The sequence below is a fragment of the Anarhichas minor genome, unplaced genomic scaffold, assembly GCF_050575085.1.
Source record: "Anarhichas minor isolate MPS153535 unplaced genomic scaffold, ASM5057508v1 ptg000013l, whole genome shotgun sequence".
NCBI classification, from domain to species: domain Eukaryota; kingdom Metazoa; phylum Chordata; class Actinopteri; order Perciformes; family Anarhichadidae; genus Anarhichas; species Anarhichas minor.
In genome coordinates, this window is record NW_027466459.1 from 1356524 (window position 1) to 1372062 (window position 15539).

Sequence of the window (15539 nt, forward strand, 5' to 3'; positions counted from 1 at the left end):
CGTAGTGTCACACAAAGTGTTCTGTGCACTTTCTTTTTTATTACACACAATTATGAATGAATGAATGATTTTGCTCTTGATTGTTTTGGATCAACTCTTTCAGACATGTCTCTGCTGCATTACGTCTCTAGTCTTGTTCTGTCTAATCGTGCGCATTGGTCTCCATTAAAAGTGCACTATACGGGGTTCAGAATGGGATTTCTTTGTTTGAGCACTGCGTGACATAACAATGATCTTAAAACCACAGACCCCTATCCATTTCTTGCTCAAAAGGGCTAATTTTGTGGGCAAGTATTTTTATATAGAATCTGCAGTTACCTTGGAAAAAGAATCATAAAGAAGGTTTTCCTTTTTGCATTGCGTGGCTGTTGCGTGAACCAGCATAAGTTTCGATTGAGTTACGTTACATGTCAGAATAGTAAGAGAAGTCTACACATGGCAGAAAATCAAAGGGAGAGGTTTGGTGGTTTAAACGTCAACCAATGCAAATTGCTGCTTTATATGCAACAGGAAACATCACACATACAGAAAATGCAACAGTGCATTCAATAAAGCATTCAAGGTTTTTACAGTCAAACTGCTAGACCTTTAAACAATTAAATAAATACAACTATACTACTGCACTGCAAGAAAAAACACTTTTTGTCAGGCATGGAATAGTAGTCATCTCTTTAACTTACTATTATATTGCAGTTCATTTTACGAACATGCTGATCCTTATCTGCAGGTAAGTAGTGTGCCTCCTCTTCACTTCACTGAGGCAGTGTGCCCTGAGACTCCTCATGTGCTGAATCACTCTTTGTATAAGATGGCAAACAAGTCTGCAAAATGTCTGATGGCGTTGGTGCTCCTTAATGTGCCTCTACACCTGCTGATCAAACACTGTGACCAATAGTGTACTATTCATTCCCTTTTTCAAGTTTCCGTGGGCGCTACTTGTAGTTGATCTATGGTCAGCCATCATGTTACCGTGTCTTTATTCCAAACAAACCAGAGGGTCAAACACATCCCTCCCTGTGGGCCATTGGCTGCTTTTTGGGGAGGAAGAACGAGAGAACTTTGGGTGTTTGTTCAGTAAATGTAAAGGTTGTTCCTGAAAGTGACAGAATAGAACATTATACTCGGTACAGGTGTCGTTCTCCTCTCTGTAGGACACTGCACTTGTATTGTGTTCAGTCATGTCTGACTGGACAGAGCTGGCAGGATGTCGCGGCAGCCTTTCCGGCTGCAGGCTGGCTGAACGTGCAGTCAGTTCCTGGTTCTACAACATGCAGTGAGGAGTGCAGGTTCTCAGGCCTAAGACACAGTAGAACAGCTCATGATACATCCGTTTACTGGTGTCTCAGAGCACCCGTCTCATCTCTCGTGGAAGCTGGGACTGTGAATGATCTGAGAGAGCTTTCCAAACGAGTCCATCGAGTCCACAGGTTCTTCTGTTTGTGCTGTGCTCTGCTGCGGCTGGTCAGGTACGTCCAGTCCAGGGGACGAGGCCTGATCCACGGTGCTGATCCTTGGGAGGAACTGGGCCAGAGCCGGTACGCCCCGGTCTCGACCCTGCAGCCTCTGCCTGTGGTTTCCCAGACTGAGCAGAGCTCCGTGTCTGTCAGAGACATAGATGTTGTAGCCGTCCGGCAAGATCTGCTCTCTGAACGTGCAGTCATCTCTGCTGTAGGTGTGCTGGAAATGATGGGACATGTCCACATATAAAGATAATCATGTTCCACAACATATTTAAATGACACTTGGCTGTGAGGAAACGACACCTGAGGCAAATTACTTTGTTTTGAATTAATTGTAACTTTGGGAATGTATTGCTTTTATTTGATATGACTTTACATTATCTGTCAATGTGGTCCCAGATTATAAATTGTCCTTGATGTACTCTTCTACTAGCAGCAGACTTTCCTCCTTGCTCCTGTTTGTTTTCTTTTTTCTTCCAAGTCAGCAAATTTGCTACAGTTTTATCCCTATGCATACATTCTTAAATATATTAGATTGTGGTTGATTCTATATATTAAATGCTACTGGAGATATGAAATACTTCACACAAATAAAATCACCTGTGACCTCTGTTTTTGCAGAACAAGATTTCACAGTTCTTTAATATTTAAAGCAATACTATGTAACCTTTGAAGGAATCACACATTCTTCCTCTTACAAAGGACAGGTTCAATTCACAAGTAATAAAATGCACCTATACTCATTTCAATATGCTGCTTTAGCCTTCAGCCTCACTTAGTCTGGTAGGTCCAGCAGCGTATGATGTTGGCTAATGTTAGCAAACAAAGGAAGACTGGATCGATACTACACCATGACAGACATTACATCAGTTTGCTCTCTTCATGACGCGTCTCTCCTCATGCTGGTGCTGACTCTCTTTAGACTCTTTTTTTTAGAACCAATTTATGATGTTTTATTAACTAAACAATTGTTAAGAAAATAATCACCAGTTAATCACTAGTTGCAGCCCTAAAATATATTAAAATACAATAAACCTTCGGTCATATTATGCTCCAACGGGAATCCTGTGCACATATTGCACAGTATAGGAGAAATGCAGCGAATCCTGATACAATGGTTCCTATGACATCTTACCAAAAGTTACTCTTCATTTTTTGTGCGTTTTCTTACAAAAGCCAGTAAAACCTGTCAATGTGCTCGTTACATGTATACAGTCTTTTCAAAATAAACTTCAGTCTTCACAGGAAACTACTTAGTTAGGTTTAGGAAAAGATCATTGTTTGGGTTGAACTAACTACGGTTACTCAAGTACCCAAACTATGTGACAAATAAATCAAAGTAGCTTTCTCATTTCACATGTGGAACGAACAGCTGTCTCCCTGATGACAGATCAGAACCCCACAGCCCCTCCTCTCGGGGTGGGTGTGTATGTATGACAGCACATTATATTTCTTAGGTATAGCTACGAATGCTAATAATAGGGTTCCGACTCATTTTTGCCGCAGGGCTCCCCAGCAGGTTAATTAGGCTATCATCTTTTTTACAGCCAAACCATGAACTTTTACTTGTTATTTGTTTTTTTTAATGATTTATTTACCTGTATTTGGTCCATCTCGCAATGGCATTTTTTCAGTTTTCTTTACTTGTATCCATATACAGTAGGTTAAAAAGTTGCTCAGGCAGCAAAATAAATCCTAAATTAGAATGGCATTTTCCCTTACGATTTGCATGAATGGTGTTTTTAGATAAAAGGCCCCAAAAATGGTGCTGCAAGTTCTTCGACGGCTGTTTACTTTGACCACAGAGAGACAGTCAGAGGCCAAGGTTGTTATTGCTGCTGCTGGGTCTTGTCATTCAGGTTTTTCACTTTGCAAACACATCCTACCCTGCACCGCACTGGACAAAGGTTGATGAACTGGTCATCTGTTTCAATGAATGAGTGACTGGCATGCAGTGTTTTCTGAACATGGAAGCTGATTAACAACATATGAAAAGCAGCAGGAAAGCTCAGGTCAACAGTTCCTGCAGAAATAGTTCCTGGAACATCTTTAGAAAATGTACTCTACCAATTTTGGCAAAGCATTGTTTCAGCTGCATTGCTAAATTTAGAAAATGTAAAATCTAATAAATATCACATCATTGTTTTACTCTTATTTTTTGTAACAATAGTTAAAAGAGCAATTATAAGTAAAAGTGTGAGTTTCATTTATATTTGAGTCATATTGTATGAGCAGTCTAGGTGTAACATGGTCTATCTACTTATTTATGATCTTACAGAGTTCAAAACAGCCAATAATAATGGAATAAACTAGAAAAGCCTAAAAAAGGATACAATGTGACATGTGCAGAGAACACAGTCCCATGCACAGACACACAAAGTACCTAATGCATATATTTGGCTCAACAAGGCAACATATGCTATCTAGCAAAGAGCTAGTGTTAAGAGCAGCAGCTAAGTATTCAGAACAAACTGGGCAGTGATGTGATTTCAAAGATGTTCCCTGGGCAGACACAAAGATATTAAGAGTCTCCTTTTCTTTGGCCGAGCACTAAGCAGCAGCTGATCTACTGAGAGGCTGACTGGCTGACAGGTGAGGTGGTGCACATTGGTCACAACTCTTTCTCCAAAAGTGACATAGTGAAATAAAAATGTAGCAGTAAATAATGACACTATGAATACAACTCATCTTCAAAAGGCATTATGTCACAAAAGACCTCTATGCAATAGTAATGACATCGTCACATTAATAATAATTAGTTATTCAGTTATTACTTATTGCTATAAGTTATTAAATTACTTCATAGTACATTTCTATATTTGACTCGATGTACTGTATTTATTCATATGATTTATTTCATTTAATCTCTTTGATGTTGGCCATTCTGCTGTTCTGGTATTCCTGCTATATTCAGAGACTTGAATTTAATCTGTTGGGTAAATAAATGTTTGTGTAATGGATTATACATTTTAATATCATATAATTTGACTAATTTGATAAATATGTATCCTAATCATCATCACTCTGCAGTGGTAATTAGACTAAATTAACTTTTACTTCTCTTGTCATTAAGTAATCCCCCTTAATGACACGTGACTTTTCATAAATATGAAAAAAATAAATCAGGCTAATGAACTATTTTTGGATGAATAATAACATTTGCAACTTTACTACCAATAAACAACAAATGTACAGTAGTAATAAACAGACGGTAGCTTGTCACTTGTCATATAAATCCTTACCGATGAGTACAGTCTTCCATCGCCTTCGATGCAGAGAAACCGTGCGCTTGCTACTCCTCTGATGACAACAGAGCCGGGATCCACTGGACTGATCTCCAGCAGGCCTGCAGATCAAACGTTCATCGGTGTGAGAATCCCACCAAACCTCCTCCAGTCATCACAGTCTGCAGCCTGTTAAGTCTGTGTTTTAAAATGCCTGACTTACTGTACGGAGTCTGGAGCGCAGAGCCGTGGATCTGTCCATCCTCACTGATCAGCAGGTGTAGTCCCGGCCTGGCGGCGTACAGGTGCTTGAGTCGGACCGACTGGCCCCAGCTGTGGGCGATATGGGGACCCTGGTCCGATAGGGGCACGCAAACAACGTCGAAAGCTAAAAACATATTGGCGACGGATACGGTGACTGCGAGCAGCAACATGGTGCGTCAAATCCTCTCAAAGCGCTCTGTCGCTGCTCCCTCCAGTAGGCAGAGTGAAATAAGTTAGTCTCATCCTAACCCAGTCTTTTAAATATGCCCTTATCAGCAGCAGATAACCCCTTTCCCCAAATCCAGTTCCTAGAAGCAGACCACAACACACCCCTGAACCACATCCAACTGATAGCTCTCCATTGGCCATGAGCGAGCCCCCACGCGAGCCTCTGTCATGTCTATGATCAGTATACTCTTTATTCAAAACTCTGTCAATTCATTGTGGTATTAAATATTATTAAATAGCATGCTCTCTAAAAAATACGACTCAGAACACGTTATAAAGCATCAGGAAACCCTTTTCAATACGACATACTGTACATCCATATATCCTATAACACAGAATGACATTATTGTTACTCACAATAACTTCATCCAGCAGATATAGTGGGAGCATGCCTGCATTCCAAATTCAGAAACTGTCATTGTAACCGTTTCTCGGTAAATGATTTGCATGTGGAATGTGCCAGAAGACATTAATGATGTAGTCAAAGTTGCATGCATGTAGTTGTAATTGTGTGCGGATATGGGAGGAAACATACACTTTTACTCTTCTTTGAATTTGGCACAACCTCTTGACTGAACCCGTGTGGTGGCTTCACCTGCTGCTCCAAGGGCTCATCATGGGAATGATACCTGTTGTAACTTCTGTACCATACTATTAAGCTACACAGTTTATCATAGTGAAAGTTTGTGGTACACCTATTTGTACTCGAGTATTTTCATTTGATGCTACTTTCTACTTCTCCTCCACCACAATTCGGAGGGGAATATTGTATTAAACATACAAAACGTGATAAGCTTACAAAATATGTTATACTGTTATATATCACAACAAGTAATAGTAGTAGGCAAGGCAAGATGTTGTTGCATCTCATACACAGGCTGATACAATGTGCTTCATCATGTCATGAATCAATGTCAGCGTAACATGAATTAAACAGTGCAGAAGTAGTATAGGCTAGTTGCAGGATTAGTAATAGTTGAAGTTGCAGTAGGCCTAGTAGTACAAATAGTATAGCTGTTGTCGTATTAATAGACGTAGTCGTAGTAGTAGTAGTAAAAGTGACAGTAGTTATATTGTTGTAAGTTAAGAGCAGTCTAGCAGAAGGAACAGAAGAACCAGCCTCAGTGAACCATGGCTTGTGCCTATAGACTCTATGTCTTATATTGATGGTCACGTTGCATGATTATGTTACATAAAGTGCCACCAAATGCTCTGTCAAATTGCACGTTTTTTATTTGTGGATAGGGTAAAGTCTACAGATTGGTCTGAATCCAAGCGGAGCTGTAATATTGGATCACTCCACCTTAAAATAACACACTTCTTTCCACTCTTATCGCGTTCTGGCCTGTGCTTCCGCTCGTCGGCCTTGTATTTACGTAAGAGTTAAACTATAATGGAGAGTAAACATCAGAATTCACCAAAAGGCTCGGATTTCAAAAGCTTATCTTTTGGTTTTTAGATCTGTAAATTGATCTAGTCTGTATTTTGACACTTTGACAAGTGTTTTTTTCCCCTTGTGTCTAAAATATGTGCACAGCTTCTGTCACTAGATGGCAGCTGAGAATAGGAATGAACTGAATGAGCTAACTTCATTCTTTTTATTTCTTTAACACAACCAGAACGTTTTACAGAAAAAGTGTTCGGTATCATTGCAGTTTCTAAATCTAGATTTATGTTTTTTTATTACTTTATTTCTTCACTTTATTTCTGTTTTGTGATTTTCATGTATTACTTGAAAGAGTCTTTTAAAGTGATCTATTTATCTACCAACCCTAACCCTTGAGACTTTTCTTAATTGACATCTCCCTCCCTCTTCCCACTCTCCTGTGACCTGTCAGGGTGGGACAATTTACAATTCTATCATTCTGATCAGTACATTATGTACAGTTTTGTTGATTTTGACCTCATGTAATTTCCAGCATAGCTACAAATTTCAACCTGAGCAGATATCAGCCGAAAAAACAAAAAAGCACTTTAAGCAGACACTTGACTCACACTGAGCGTTATTAATAAGAACACATTCTCACTCCTTATTTGTCAAACACCAATGTTTTGTCAGGGGTACTAAGCTTCAAACGGTGAAGCTCTAGGTACCTCTCTAGCATCAGTTTTGGACGTGGCAAGGACGGCAGTTTCCACATATTACATGCATACTGTTTAAAAAAAACGAAAAAAAAAAACTTCACAGGAAGTTCGATTCAAGCAACAAAACAGCTTCGTAGTGAGTAACAAACGAGTCACGTGACTAGCGGCTCATGTGACAAAATGTCAACATTTACTTTTAGTTTCTCGTGGGACTAAAAAAAAAGTCTCCTGGCTGAACCTACCGTCTCTCCTGCCCACGCTGTGTAGACTATCTCGCTCTATATACCAGGTCAGTCGCTCTGACCGTCTAATAATGACGCAGATGGATTTACATTGGCGATAGTGAAAAGCGCGGTGTGTCACATACAGACGTGCCTCCATGTGTTGGTATGAGATGGCGAGGAGCACGGACCAACCGTCGGTATTTGACGAGTTGGGAGTGACCCTGGTTTGCTAATAACATTACCAATTACTTTGTTTTATTCAACAGTAACGATGTTTACAGGCACACTAAAATTGCACTACAATTCAGAATTTGACAATATTGTAAAGATTAAAAGGGTGATGCAAACATGCAGAATATTTTCCTGTAAAAAACACATTGAGAATACACCAGTATGACCAACAACTTCAATATGCTCATCTTTCCCTTATTTAAACAGGAAAACAGTACTGCCCTAAACATGCAGAGCAGTTAATCAATGTACCATTACATAAATTCCAGCTCCTCTACGTAACGAAAAACAGCTATTACTACCTTCCAGGTACAAAGTGGCTGCAAGAATTTGGTACTCAAAAGGACAAGCCCTTAACAGGCATGTTTTGCATGGGCACTGCACTAGTTAGGTAAAAAACGCATGGACAATACAACAGTATTACCACCAACTGCTCCCGCCTCACTCTCTGCAACAGGGAAGGGATGAGATGGAGCGTTGGAAAGGCGTCAAGCTGCTTTTGTGGCCATGGCACGTATGCACAATTGTCCCACCCCCCAGGGGTGGATCCCCCGGCTCTTCTAGGGAGAACCGTAACAGGCAGTGGGTGTTAAGTCCATTGGCATACAAACCCCTGTGCCTACATAACGGTCTTCACCATCACCAATGCATGTGTTATGCAAACAGGAAAACAGCGAATAAATGTATCATTACATGAATTCCAGCTCTTCTATGTAAAGAAAAACAACTATTACTACCTTTCAGGTCCAAAGTGGCTGCAAGAGTTTGATACTCAAAAGGACAAGTGCTGGTAGCCAATGACATGAAACACGTGCACAGGGTTGTCTGTAGTCCAACAAAGCAACCCGCAGACTGAAGGTGACAAAGCAGATGGGGGTATAGTTCAGTGGTAGAGCATTTGACTGCAGATCAAGAGGCCCCCAGTTCAACTCTGGGTACCCTCTAAACAGATATTGGGCTGAAACCTTTTTCTATATGAAACTGGACAGTGGATGCAGCTTGATGGATGCATGTGTTGCTGCAACATAACATCTACTCAACCACAATGATCCTGACCAGCTAAACGTTAGTCTCCTATGCACAGTTACTTCTTTATAACCTATTTGCCATCTGCAGAGATTTGTCTGAAGATCAAGAAGTCCCCAGTCCAACTCTTGTTGATTCCCACGATCATTGTTTACAAATGTCCCATATTTAAGCAAACAAACACACTTTACAAAGAAGGCAGAAAATCAGATAGAGATTAAGATCAAATCTGTGAGAGACGCAAAAGCTAATAAGGGTGTCATGTTGGATACTCAAAAGGTAGACCTCTTAATCTGCAGTCAAATGCTCTGCCACAGAGCTACACCGACTCATACATTAAATGTATCACAGCCACAACTCAACAAACCAAGTTGTCCTGTTCAGTTTCCCACTTTTGCCTGGTTTGGAGGTTTGGAAGATAATAGCGAATGAAGGCTGTCCAGAAACGATCAGTCAGGATCTGACATCTTCTTCTGCCAAGGAGTTCACTAGCACAGTAGATTGCCTCAGGATGAGAGGAGTCGGGCCGCCCCATCAACAACATATTTGGTGTGACTGGGTCTGGATCAGCAAGGTCTGAGGAGATATATCTGAGAGGTTTTGAATTCAGAATGCCCTCAACTTCAATCAAAACTGTGTACAGAACAATTTCTGTTGTTGGTTGGTTTCCTAATGCAACATTGAGGGCCATTTTAATTGATTTTATCTCTCATTCCCAGCTTCCACCAAAATGTGGGGCAGATGGAGGATTGAACTGGAAGTTCACTTGTGTGTGGGCCAATTGTTGCTTTAAGTCTGGTGAAATGGCCTCAAAGGCACTTTTCAGCTCTGCTTCTCCTAATCTGAAATTAGTCCCACAGTCGGAGAGTAGTTCGAAGGGTTTCCCTCTGCGTGAGACAAATCTTCTGAAGGCCATTAGGAATGTAACTGTATCCATACCGTTAAGCAGCTCAAGATTAATGCAGCATATTGTTAAGCATTTGAAGAGCATGTCCCACCCTTTCTCTGTGCGGCGGCCGATTTTCGCAGAGAAAGGCCCAAAACAGTCCATGCTTGTGGACCAGAGGGGGGGCTTAAACAGTCTAAGACGGGCTGGAGGAAGGTCTGCCATTTTGGGAATGACTGGGTTGGCTCTCCATCTCTGACAGTCTTGACATTGGTGTTGATGCTGGCGAATGGCTTGACGACCACGCAGAATCCAGTACCTGCGTCTAATTTCCCCCAAGACACGCTCAGGGCCAGGGTGGAGCAGTTTCTCATCGTAATCCTTGATAATGAGTTTGGTTATGGGATGTTTTGGATCCAATATAATTGGATGGATGTTATCATGGTTAAGGGTCTCCGCTCTTCGAAGTCGACCTCCCACTCTGATGAGACCAAGATCAGGGTCATATTCAGGAGACAGGGGGAGGAGTTTGCTACTCTTTGGTATGGGTTTATCAGTTTTATGGGCATTGCATTCCTCAGGGAAACACTCTGATTGGGTTCGTTGCAGAAGATGCCTTTCTGAGTTTATATAACATTGGGCTATGTTTGAGATATGATCCGCTGCCCCATGAAGCATATTCTTTGTTTCCTTTATCAGATCATCCCAGCTGCTGAACTTGTTCAGATCAGGGAGGTTTGCGTCGTTTTGTCAATGAGGGACTTGTCCTTCATGAGAATAATGGAAACTTTGGAGGCAGTTATCAACATAAAAACAATGTTTGACAGATTGAAGGACCTCCTCATTTCCATTACAGTGATCTTGGACATGTTTGTGGACTGCGTAGGTAGCACAGCCTGGGCTACAGGTTGTCCCAAATGGCAAGACTTGCCATTCGTAAACACTGGACTCCTGGTTTAGCTGCATCCCTCTCCGTATAAAACGCAATAGGGGTTTGTCCTCATTCAAAAGGCGTACCTGATGGAACATTCCTTTGATATCTCCACAGATGGCAATGGCGTGTTGGCGGAATCTGAGTAGAACCCAAAGGAGGGAAGGACCCAGTGTTGGTCCAGGCGGAAGACATTTGTTTAGGTTCTGCCCCATGTATTCGACGGAGCAGTCAAATACAACTCTATGTTTGTTGTTATGTTCGACAATGTGATGTGGGAAATACCAGGTTTCCTGCGGTTGGTCTACCTGCTCATTGGGAATCCTCTGAACATACCCAGATTGCACAAGCTTCATAAGTTCCTCTTTGTATTTATCAGCCAGTTTGGGATCTATGGACAGGCGTCTTTCTGTAGAAAAGAGTCGGGGTAGGACAGCCTCTTTTGGAGCCTGAAGGGCAGGAGTGTTGGGGGCTCTTAGTAGTGGAGTAGCATAGTGCATTACACCATCTATATCTACTCTAGCTGTCCTAGAATGGACTAGAGCGAAAACTAGCTTGTCTTGTTTTGACATTGTCTTTTCATTGACGTAGGGCAACGTGTCAATCTGTCAGAGTCTTTCAACATTCCTGAGCAATTCACTTTTGAAGCAAGTAAGATTTCAGGAGATAATGTGCTAGGTTTGGAATAAGCTGGCTGGCCCTTGGAGAACCGATCCTAGCCTAGTGTGTACTGCCAATGAGCCACCTGGGGGCCCCATGAGTATTGGCTCTGTGGCTGTGATGAGATGAGTGTAGTCCGAGCCGATGAGGACAAGAGGGCATGCATGATCGATAGACTGTAGTGGAATACCTCTGAGATCTTGATACTGTTCTTGAAGCTGCTTTACGGGGTATGTGTGCTCTGACAGGCCAATATTTTCTGCAGTGAATGCTCCATTGATAACATGCCTTTCAGTTGGCTGGTTGATAGGGGGAAATTTCAAAGGACACAGATGCTCTATTTAATTGCACAATATCCTGTCTCACTGTGCGTAATGAGATCGTTTCAGGCCGAGGTGTGAGGCCCAAATGCTGAACAGCCTGGGGAAGCAGAACAGATCTATCTGCACCATCATCAAGGACTGCATGGGTTGCAATGGTCCTTTCCCCATTGTGGAGACATACATTGCTAACTTTCAACATGACTTTATGGGAGCGATTGGGTTTGTCCATGTAAAGGAGCTCTGAGGGAGAGGAGGTAAACATCACAATGGCTGATTTGTTTGCATTGTCATCATGGAGAATCGTCAGGTGAAGCTCCTTACAGATGTTACATGGCCTCTTTAAGGTGCATTTGTCAATTTTATGTATTCTCCCACATTTTCTGCATCTCACCTTCTCTTTGAGCCATTCCGTAATGTCATTCTTGGATAGTTTCTTTAATTCTGTGCATGCACCAAGGAAATGGTCTCTGACATTGCAGTAGGGACAGTAAGGCTGTGGCTTATTGAAATTGACCTTTCCTTCGGTGTAGGCTCTCGGTGTGCTGTCTCTCTTAGATGTTGTCGATAAGTAGACAGAGAATACTTGTCATGGGGGCTGCCGTTCCTTCCAAGTTCGTGGTCTTTCCTGTTTTTGGAGCTCAACAACTCTCTCGGATATACGTTTGGCTCTTGACTTTGACTGTAGCCAAGTCGAAAGGTCAAGGAGGGAGTATGTTTGGTTTGCCTGCCCAGTCAGAATGCCACGATTAATACAGTGTTCAACAAATCCGTCTCTATACTGCACTGCGTTTACTGAGGAGTCTATCAACATGAGAGCCACATCTTAATTCAGACCCATTAGGGCCCTCCAGGGACAGCAACATTCGTACCAGAGCATGGGCAGAAAGGGAAAAATCATCAAAGGCCTCTACATCACCCATGCGAAAATCACTCTCTCGCCACTCTTAAACACAGGAAGTGAAGGTCTTGGTATTCCATAGGCAGAGGCTATGAACAGATTGATGACATAGGGGGTTTGAGAATGTGGGTAAACAGGTTGTGGCTGTTGGAATGACATGGCTTGGTGCAATGAGTCCTCTTACTGTAAGAGCTACGTGAACCATGGGTTTGTGTAATTGTCTTCTGCTGCGACATATGACTACCATAGTAGTCAGGAGGGCGCCTATCACGTTTAGGTCTAGCCCCAGGGTCATGGCTGATTGGCTTTGTGAGGGGTTTAGCTAATACATCACAAGATACTGATGGCAAATGGATTTGGTTCTCTCTGTCAGAGGAAGGTAATAATGGTTCAGGTGAAAGGCTAGGCTCCATTTCTTGAGCAGGTGTAGATGGCCTTGGTGATGTTTGAGACAATTCTGGGGTGACCTTTTCCATGTAGAGGCGGGTTAAGTCCATTACACCTTGGTATCCATCATCCATGTTCCTAACACAAGGAGCCTTAACTTCATTGGTGGCCTTATCCATAGACGTATTGCCTTCAGTCTCTGAATCAGCCATTTTAGGTCAGTGTGTGGAGTGTGGCTCAGTTTCCAGCTCAAATGACCATTTGTTACGGATTTAACGTTCAAACTGGAGCCACAAAGCACCAGGAAACAAGATTTCAATCACTTTGCCATTTATTTTGGCCAGGACATAATTATTGGAAGGTGATTGCGTCTGATTCCCATGGTTATTGAAAGCAGTCCAAACACACATGGAAACAAAACAAACACTCATTCCAGGACAAAGAGGAAGAAGGCCTCAACTAGGCCTCTATGGGTACATCCCAAGTCTCTTTATTGCATCCCCGTTTCCCTCACTTGGGTCCTTTCCTTGCGTCTTAGTCCCTCCCACCAGGGATGCCAGGGATGGAAACCATGCGAGGAGAGGAAACGAGGAAATATGTTTTAAGATACATGAGACGTCCTTTATGACGTCATGAGAGGTAAACTAAGTCAATGTTGACTTTTGGTCTCACACAGGACACAAACAGCTCCTGGGTGAAAGTCCTGTGTTTGTTTGACCCATTCATCCACCCCAATTTCCTCCCTCCCACTTTATACTACATCACCTGATTTCCTCAGAGGCAGCCCTTCCCGTCCTGACTCACAATTTACGTGGGTTATATACAAATTTGGGTGCATTACTTTTTGTAGGTTTAACCTTCTTGGCCCTAGCCCTATTTTTAGGCCTCTTCGCGAAAATTGCATAGCCATACGCAAAAGAGTCCTGAGCTCTAACTACAAGGTCTATTTTAATAATTTTGATGCTAGAATACTGGTAACACTTGTGAGATGTTTTTAATTGTGTAACTATTGTGTATATGTTACTGGTTAATAACTGATATACTTATGACACAGCTCAAATTGACAAATTTCTAGGCTCGCCTGGAAATAAGCACTTGTAGTGAACATTTTTTTATTTAAATAATGCAGCTGTAAATCTAAAACCACAAAAAAGTCATAGAACAACACGTGTTACATGTCCCCACAACATATTTTACTTCGATTGAGTGAAGAAAGGCCAGCATAAATGGTCATAAAAATCCAAATTATGATTTTCGGAACCAGCTGTTGCATTGCTGTATACTCATTTTATATACTATATAACTACATATTAACTATATATTCACTTTTCTTATCACTAAGAGTGTTCAATAATCCTAATAAATCAGTTTGACACCATTTTCAATAATTTTTAGCAGTTATGATTTTTCATATCTGTCATTCATAACAATAAATGGCTCATAATGTGTGTCATGTGACCCTAGTACGGCCGATTTACTCGTGTGAGACGTTTTTAGATGCGGGATAGTCCAGCGGGAGCCATGCAGGGGTGTTTGATCGTATCCGGGTCTGTTTACTGACTAAAAATCGGAAAATGCTGGGCGAACCCCCCTCTCTACATGGATTGCTCCGCCCCACAGAATCGTCTGCCATTTTGTCATTCATTCCGCCAGCGCATTGATCTCACTCACAGACATGCAGCACAACATGGAGGAGAGAGCTGCGTCGAAATCCACCGGAATAAAATCCGTTTTTCATCGCCAAAACCGTCAAAACGTAAGTTTTTTTACCCAATTTTTTTTCTCGTGACCTGTGGCTGATGTTGGCATGCATACTCATAACTTTTGAACGGTTTGAAAGAGAGTAATTTGGACGTCGCTGTGCGTTTCCGGGTCGAATCGTGCCCCTGCTGCATCTGCTCATCCGCCATGTGCGATCATGCTCCGTGATGAGAGAGCCTTACAGTGAGCATAGATCGGCGATTTTTGGCCAAAAATGTGGCAAATTGTCCAGATATCGTCCAGATATATTAGTTCATGTATAATTGTGTTTGCAGTGTTTACAATGGCTGGTATGATGATGTTGCTCGGACTTTTCCCGTTAATTCGATATCTATTTTGTCTGGAGCAATAATCATATTTCTTTATGAAAAATGCTTTATACGACACGCTGAATGCTGCACACTCTAAAAAAAGACCCCCACCGGGGGCTCTCGGGTCCAAAGGGTTTTAAACAGTGGATGAGAACAGCTTGGACTGAGTGACATTTTCCATCCTCTGGCAAAAATCTACAAATATACACAGTACAAACATGCTTCAAATAATACACACTACGTCATACAGGAGACATTTTTTCAATTCCATATTGCTGTCCTGTTAAAATGAACTGTATGTCAACAAAATGTCAACTTTTCAAGACCTAAGAAAAAGTGCCTTGTATTAAGCTTGGTTAGGATGCAAATAAAAAGAATCCAATGAGTATCAAGAGTATAAATGTTGTGAATTTTCTCAGTCATGAAAGGAATAACTCATCTTCAACTTTATCCCATGCATTACTTGCATACAGGTAACAACACACTGGAGGCAGCAAATGTTGCAGAGCTGTTAGTGAAGTTTGTTTACTTGGTAGCAGACTCTGCAGTCCGGCTGATGAAATGAGCCTCGCAGAGCAGACTGAGTTGACCTGCTGACACTTGAGAGGCTGCCTTGTAATGGTGATGATGCTGTTTCAGA

The 15539-nt window shown here is 41.8% G+C and overlaps 1 protein-coding gene and 1 non-coding gene across 2 annotated transcripts; one reads left to right on the plus strand and one right to left on the minus strand.

The window, feature by feature from the left end:
* Nucleotides 1-1356: 1356 nt before the first annotated feature.
* On the minus strand, nucleotides 1357-5118 carry fgf19 (fibroblast growth factor 19). Its single transcript, XM_076090930.1, has 3 exons — nucleotides 4908-5118; nucleotides 4703-4806; nucleotides 1357-1677 (listed from the first exon to the last, which is right to left on the minus strand). The coding sequence occupies exons 1-3, from the start codon at nucleotides 5116-5118 to the stop codon at nucleotides 1357-1359; spliced, it is 636 nt and encodes a 211-aa protein (XP_075947045.1).
* A 3470-nt stretch (nucleotides 5119-8588) lies between these two features.
* On the plus strand, nucleotides 8589-8660 carry trnac-gca (transfer RNA cysteine (anticodon GCA)). Its single transcript has one exon. It is a non-coding gene; the product is annotated as a tRNA-Cys (tRNA).
* The last annotated feature ends 6879 nt before the right edge of the window (nucleotides 8661-15539 follow it).

Bases quoted from the DNA above. Each gene is read 5' to 3' on its own strand.
- fgf19 (XM_076090930.1), bottom strand. From the start codon at position 5,118: ATGTTGCTGCTCGCAGTCACCGTATCCGTCGCCAATATGTTTTTAGCT. The intron at 4,807-4,907 runs GTAAGTCAGGCA...TTTGATCTGCAG, and splicing joins TGCGCTCCAGACTCCGTACA to GCCTGCTGGAGATCAGTCCA. The intron at 1,678-4,702 runs GTAAGGATTTAT...CATCATTTCCAG, and splicing joins ATGGAAGACTGTACTCATCG to CACACCTACAGCAGAGATGA.